This window comes from Nicotiana attenuata, unplaced genomic scaffold, assembly GCF_001879085.1.
Source record: "Nicotiana attenuata strain UT unplaced genomic scaffold, NIATTr2, whole genome shotgun sequence".
Taxonomy (NCBI): Eukaryota; Viridiplantae; Streptophyta; class Magnoliopsida; order Solanales; family Solanaceae; genus Nicotiana; species Nicotiana attenuata.
Window position 1 is genome coordinate 397 of NW_017671790.1, and position 7,241 is coordinate 7,637.

General features: G+C 38.5%; 2 protein-coding genes across 2 annotated transcripts; both read right to left on the bottom strand.

Annotated features, from left to right (window-relative positions):
- Positions 1-1,643: 1,643 nt before the first annotated feature.
- LOC109210230 (uncharacterized mitochondrial protein AtMg00810-like) lies at positions 1,644-2,738 on the bottom strand. The gene has a single exon (XM_019373611.1). The coding sequence runs from the start codon at positions 2,736-2,738 to the stop codon at positions 1,644-1,646; it is 1,095 nt and encodes a 364-aa protein (XP_019229156.1).
- A 1,728-nt stretch (positions 2,739-4,466) lies between these two features.
- Positions 4,467-5,709, bottom strand: LOC109210231. The gene is made up of 3 exons (XM_019373612.1): positions 5,271-5,709; positions 4,818-5,171; positions 4,467-4,498 (listed from the first exon to the last, which is right to left on the bottom strand). Exons 1-3 carry the CDS (start codon positions 5,707-5,709, stop codon positions 4,467-4,469), a joined length of 825 nt encoding a protein of 274 aa, XP_019229157.1.
- Between the last annotated feature and the right edge of the window lie 1,532 nt (positions 5,710-7,241).

A 7,241-nucleotide genomic window follows, 5' to 3' on the forward strand; every position in this document is an offset into this window, starting at 1 on the left:
ACTTAAAGACGCGCTAGAAATTATCTTAAACAAATTAACGTGTCTCCACTTTATTAACTACAAAAGTTTACAACAATAACTTTTACAATCTAGAAATTGTGATAATGTTTCTTGGATACTCCACGCATGCAGAGTTAATATTCACAAAAGAATTACTTGACCTCTAATCTACACGAGCCAAAAGATAAGCTCTACTGCATGACTCCACAACCACAAGAATTATTGACTAATTCAGCATCCGCCACCGCCACCACCGCCTCCACAGCCGCCTCCACCACCGCCACCGCATCCGCCTCCACCACCGTAATCACCTCCTCCACCTCCATAGTAGTGCCCACCGCGGCCCCAACGGCTCTTCTTGCCGTTAGAGGAGTCTCCACAAGCAAAAATGACCATTGATATCATCAAAATAGACATAACCACCATTCCCACCATTATCATAAGCCCTGAACCCTCAATTGCTGAGCCACCATCTCCCACACCATATATTAATCGTGCCATATTTCTGTTAGACTTTAATTAATTAATTCTCTGAAGAAACAATATCTCAACAAGTAATATATAGGCGCCATTAAGCGGCCTTTTGTGATGTTTGATTGTAGACTTTTCGTATGAGTTGACCATGTTGCTTCATTGACCCTTGATGAATCATTGAATCTGATTATTCTAATGGGAAAAAAGCCTACTAGCCATGTTCAACAAAGTTGCAACTTCATCCAAAAGACCGACTTTGATTTGGTCATAGTTTTAAGTTGCGTCTCTAATGTAAGAAGCCTATGAAGTCATGAGAGTGCTCATTACGCTTTTGCTCCCTCAAACTTCTTAATCAGTAGTACTTTCCTAGGAAGTTGCGCTTAATTTCGTCCAAATTAAAAGGCCAACTAATTATTTAATTCTTTAATTTGATTCACTTATTTCCAAGAACATTATGCATACAGGACTTCAAATTTGCAAAATCAGTTTTATTCAAACTTGTTTCTTGTTATTAAGGGAAAATTTTAAATTTCTATAGGAGACAATTCACACTACTCAACATGATCCACCAGGGGAGCTAGAGTATTAAGTATAGGTTCAGTCGATCCTTTGGTCTCTATATTTATATTAAAAATTTTATTATATATTAATTACGAATGCATTAAAAAATACATGCTATGAGTAAACTTCAAATTATGACTTTGCCCACAACTAGAAAATGTGAAATTTAGAGAGAGAAATATTGCAAAATGACAAATTCTATTCTATTCCAAAAACTGAATGTGTATCTGTACAAGTTCCTATTTATATACATGTGTACTACTCCATCTAGTAACAGCTGGCATAACTAATCAACCACTAGCTAGCTAACTCAAATGTGTAGAACATAGAAAATTACATAAATATCCCTAGCTTCTCAACCTAAACATTAACCCACATCTCTGATAACCCCATTCTCCCCACAGTGGTCATTGCTAACCTCAACACCTCCCCTCAAGTTGGAGGGTGGAGATTGAACCCCCAACTTGCCCAAAATTTCATGATGCAAAGGACCCGGCAAGGATTTGGTGAAGATGTCGGCGAGTTGCAAACGAGTAGGAACAAAAGAAAGAGAGATGAGCCCAGATTGGAACTACTGGCGGACAAAATGGCAGTCAAGCTCCACATGCTTAGTGCGCTCGTGAAAGACGGGGTTTTTTGGCGATATAAATGGCCGCCTGACTATCAGAGTGCAGCAGAACAGGCAAGGAAGGAGAAACAGACAAATCAGAGAGGAGACGAACCAGCCATGTCAATTCAGATACAACACGACGCATAGATCTGTACTCTGCCTCGGCGGAGGACAAAGAAATAGAGGGATGTTTCTTAGATTTCCAAGAGATAGGGCAAGACCCCAAACTGATGAAGGACCCACTGACGGAGCGGCGAGTATCAGGACATGAGCCCCAGTCAGAATCGCAGAAAGCAAGAAGGTCAAAAGAAAGAGCAGAGGTCATAAAAAGGCCCAGACCAGGATCCTTGAGAAGATAACGGAGGCAGTGTTTGGCAGCATCCAAGTGAGGAAATCTAGGGTCTTGCATAAACTGAGAAAGATGTTGCACAGCGAAGGAAAGATCCGGGCGAGTGTGGGTCAAAAAATCGAGTTTTCCAAGAAGACGACGATAAAGAGAAGGATCAGGGATAGGAGCCCCCACACCAGCAAACAACTTGCAAGTAGGATCAAGAGGAGAAGAAGTATGTCGTTCAGCTAGACAATCAAAGTCGGAGAGCAACTCAAGAGTGAATTTGCGTTGACTGAGAATCAGACCTTGAGGCTCCCTAAGGACTTCCATGCCAAGAAAAAAAGATAAGTCCCCCAAATCCTTTATTTGAAATTCAGCATGTAAGAACATTTTCAAATCAGTGAGCTCTTCCAAATTATTGCCAGTCAATAGAATGTCATCGACATAAACAACCACTATAGACACAGAATCACCACTGAACTTGTAGAACAAAGAGTAGTCGTTGAGAGAGTGAGTGAAGCCCTTAAAATTCAAAACAGCAGTCAACTTAGCATACCACTGACGAGAAGCCTGACGTAGACCATAGAGGGATTTCTTAAGGCGACAAACCAGGTGAGGAGAGGGAGGAGAGAAACCTGCTGGAAATTTTATATAAACCTCCTCATGGAGGTCACCATGTAGAAACGCATTATTAACATCCAACTGGTAGAGACCCCAATCTTTCTTCACAGCAATAGCCAAAATACACCTAATAGTGGTCATTTTAACAACAGGGGAAAACGTCTCAGTAAAGTCAATGCCCTCCCTTTGAGTGTCTCCTCTAATGACCAATCGAGCCTTAAGCCTCTCAACAGAACCATCAGATTTAAGTTTAACCTTGTACACCCACTTACAAGGAAGAGCTTTCTAGCCTATAGGGAGAGGTACCACTTCCTAAGTATCATTGGCAAGCAAGGCATCCAGTTCTTTGGCCATGGCATCCTGCCAGCTAGAGTGCTGAGCAGCCTGTGAGTAGGATACAGGCTCTTGAATTTGAGAAATGGATTGAAAAACATGTTGATTGGAAACAGACAAAGCACAAAAAGGAATAGGAGTAGGGGAGATAGGAGAGAGGAAACAGGGAGAAGAAATATTAGTGAGATGAAGAGCATTGCATATGAAATCTGATAGATAAGCAGGGGTTTTATGGTCTCTTAGGGATCTGCGCAATGCAATAGGAGGAAGGGGACCAGAGGATAAGGGAGAAGAAGAAGAAGAATGAGAAGGAGGAGAAGGACTGGGAGAAGGTGGTATAGAAGAAGAAGAAGAAGAAGTAGGACTAGGAAAAGAAGGGGAAGGAGAAAGTGGAGAAGCAGGAGGAGAATCCAAAAAGGAAGGAACAGGAATAGGATCAGAGGAGAAATCCATAGGAGGAACAACAGAAGAAAGGGAAGAGGATGAAGGAAAAGGAGAAGTCATCGTAGAAAAGGGAAAAATGGATTCATGGAATATAACATTTCTGGAAACAAACAAGTCTCAAGTAGTGAGATTAAGTAATGTGTAACCCTTTTTGCCAAAAGGGTAACCAAGAAAAATACATGGATTGGCCCTGGGATCAAGTTTACCCCTGTGTTGAGACAAAGTAGAGGCAAAGCATAGACATCCAAAACATTTAAGGGAGGTATAGTCAGGTGGTGTGCCAAATAATATTTCATAAGGGGATTTATAATGTAGCAATTTAGTAGGGTATCTATTGATCAAATAGGTGGCAGTGAGTAAACAATTTCCCCAGTAAACTAGAGGTACTTTGGACTGAAACAATAGAGCCCTACAGGTTTCAAAAAGATGTTCATGTTTCCTTTCAACAATCCTATTTTCTTGGGGTGTGGCAACACAAGAAGTCTGGTGAATTATCCCTTTATCATTGAAATAGGCTTGGGCTGTAGAACTGCCTCCTAGCTCAAGGGCATTATCAGATCTAATGACTTTGACTTGAGTAGAGGATTGCCTTTCCACCATAAAAATAAAATGAGTTAAAACAGTGAAGGCATTACCCTTAGTACTCAGCAAATAGGTTCAAGTACCCCTACTAAAATCATCAACTATAGTTAGGAAGTACTTGAAACCATCATGAGTTGTTGTGTTATAAGGGCCCCAGGTATCAATATGTATAAGTTCAAAAATATGAGAAGTGGAGGTAGTACTAATAGGAAATGGCAATTTATGTTGTCTTGCCATGGGGCAGATAGTACAAGGGAATGCATCAGGAATAAGAGCTGCTTTAGGTAAAAAGGAAATACTTTTCATACTGGAAAGGGGCATATGCCCAAGTCTTACATGCCATAATTTGTGACAAGAGTCAGCAGAAGTAGAAACATTAGTAGAACAACTAGACAAAGAATTATCAATGAACTGAGTACAATTATTTGAAATGGTTGACACTGGTTTGCTTTGGTGCAGAGAATCAGCATGAGGATGGAAGGATTGAAGAAGGTAGAGTCCATTCTTCACTCAGGAGCTAGAGGCCTCTTCAAGGAAAGGCCCTGCAACACACAGGAAGTAGCACGAAACATGAGAAGACTATTGAACTGTAAGCAGAATTTTGTACTGAGATTAGGTTGAATTTGAAACTTGGCACTAGTAAAACTTTATTTAGAGTTAATTCTGGGTGAATAGGAACTTTCCCTGCATGTGTGACTTTGATCCTATAGGTGTTAGGTAGATTAACATAGATAGGCTGTGACAGAGGTTCAATATTAAGTAGAATGGATGCATCAAAAGTCATATGTTCTGATGCTCCAGAATCTAGGATCCAAAAATGTGTTTTAGATGTGATGAGTGGAAGAAAAGAGGAATGTATACCAGCACAATTAGCTGTTGCATTGGCTTCAGAACTGGAAGGTCCCTGCTGTCCAAATTTAACCTGTTGTAGTAACTCCGTTAGCTGATTGAGTTGTTCCTGCTTAATACCTATACTGACATCACTAGCCTGTGACTGAGTATCTTCCTGAGTACTGGTTGCATTGCTGTGTGCATGATTGTTGAAAGGTCTAGGTCTGCTGTTTTTAAAATTGAGGGGATAACCATGAATCTTGTAACACTTCTCAATGGTATGTCCTGGCTTCTTGCAATATCTGCAAATGAGATTGGTAGAAGTACTCCTCTTATAATCCTGATGTTGAGTCTGATTGTTTTTTAGTCCATTGGCTGTGTTTCCTTGATTATTGTTAAACCTGTATTGTACTTGATTGACATTCTGTCCAGTAACAGTCTAGGAGCTTGAATCACTAGGATAATTTCCCAAAGGTTGTATACTTCTCTGCATTTCCTCTTGTAATAGAAGAAAGTAAGCTCTATCAATATCTGGTGAAGGATTCATCATCATTATGTTTCCTCTACAGGCAGTATATGATTCATTCAGTTCCATTAGGAATTGAACTAGCTTCTGTCTCTCTTCAAGTGCACTATTTTTCTCCAATGCACCACATTTACACTCTGCACAACTGCATATAGCCCTAGCATCAAGTAGCTCAATTTCATCCCAAATTGCCTTCATATTATTGAAATAGGTTGCAATGTTATTTGATCCTTGCACAGTTTCTACTAATTGTTTTTGCAATTCAAATAACTGTGCTAGATTCGATTGTCCATATCTCTTCTCAAGTTGTTTCCATAAATCGTGTGCAGATCTAGAGTGAATCACACTGGATCTGATCTCTCTTGTAAGTGAATTCAACAGCCAAGCAAAAACCATGTCATTGCAACGAGTCCAAAGGCTAAAAAAAAGCAAAATTCTCCTTTGGTTTTGGCAAAGTTCCATCAATGAAGCCAAGCTTATTCTTAGCAGATAGTGATATTAATACAGATTTTCTCCATGAGCCATATCCAGTTCCATCAAAAGCACTGAAAACCAATGCCATGCCTGGTGAATCTGAAGCATGAAGATAATATGGGTGAAGATGATCGATCTTCTCCATTGTAGCAGAAGCAAAAGGTCCAGAATTTGAAGTATCTTTCTCCAGAACCATGATCGAAGTGCTGAGTTTTGGAAATCTGACAAGGAATCTCGAGTCGTATAGAAAATTCTAGAAGAATCTAGACAAAAAGAGCATGTGCTCTGATACCATGTGAAATTTAGAGAGAGAAATATTGCAAAATGACAAATTGTATTCTATTCCAAAAACTGAATGTGTATCTGAACAAGTTCCTATTTATATACATGTGTACTACTCCATCTAGTAACAGCTGGCATAACTAATCTACCACTAGCTAGCTAACTCAAATGTGTAAAACATAGAAAATTACATAAATATCCCTAGCTTCTCAACCTAAATATTAATCCATATCTCTGATAACCCCATTCTCACCACAGTGGTCATTGCTAACCTCAACAGAAAAATTGAACCCAAGACCTTCAAAGTTTTATGAAGCTCAAACCTTGGTCAAATGTCCCACCCTCCACCACCAATCTATGGAAGAGCATCTCTTCCTAATAAAAATATTCTAAATAGATCTCCTGGTAACTGTTCTAATTTGGCTCTTCAAGAGCCGAACACCCACTACTGTCAATGGTTTACCACTTTGGATAAGCATTTTATTTTCACCAAACATTCATCCATCTCAATGTGAAAGTAATTTTGAATTTTTATTAATAAATAAATATATTAAAGGAATTTTAGTCTTTTCAACATATAGTGCTTATCACTTTTATTTATTGGACACACAACAAGATATATTTTTCACGTCAAAATAGACTTGACTACATTTTACGTATGAATTTATTGACAGTTTACTTAGTGGCATCAAATTATGACCACCAGGTGACGAGAATTTGAAGAGAAAAACTTGTATCAAATCATCTTTTCAAACTTTTAACTTTTAAAAATGTATTGAATTATTTTAGACATTCAATTTAGTGGTAAAAGATTGAAATTGCTATGTGATGAGAATTTGAAAAAATATTATGTTAATGTTGAATGTTTCTTAGAATGTTAATCTTGTGATAGAGTTACTTGCAAGATGGCTTAATAATCATCGTTGTAAATAATTTCAATACAAACATATATTAATTCTGTTTTATATATCCAAACCTCTTATTAAAGGTTGACTCCAAATCATTCGAGCTACCCTTGGTATTGCTTCCTCTCATCATGTAACAACAAATTACCCCTCTGCCACTTGTTGTTCCTTTTGTGCCGTTATTATGAATTTTAATTGTTTACAAAATAAACTAAAAATATCAATAATTTTTGTTAACCGATTGTATAAATGGTAGACTGCAACACA

Bases quoted from the DNA above. Each gene is read 5' to 3' on its own strand.
- LOC109210230 (XM_019373611.1), bottom strand. From the start codon at position 2,738: ATGACCACTATTAGGTGTATTTTGGCTATTGCTGTGAAGAAAGATTGG.
- LOC109210231 (XM_019373612.1), bottom strand. From the start codon at position 5,709: ATGGTTTTTGCTTGGCTGTTGAATTCACTTACAAGAGAGATCAGATCC. The intron at 5,172-5,270 runs GTATACAACCTT...ACAATAATCAAG, and splicing joins ACAAGAGGAAATGCAGAGAA to GAAACACAGCCAATGGACTA. The intron at 4,499-4,817 runs GTATACATTCCT...TGTGTGTTGCAG, and splicing joins TGCAACAGCTAATTGTGCTG to GGCCTTTCCTTGAAGAGGCC.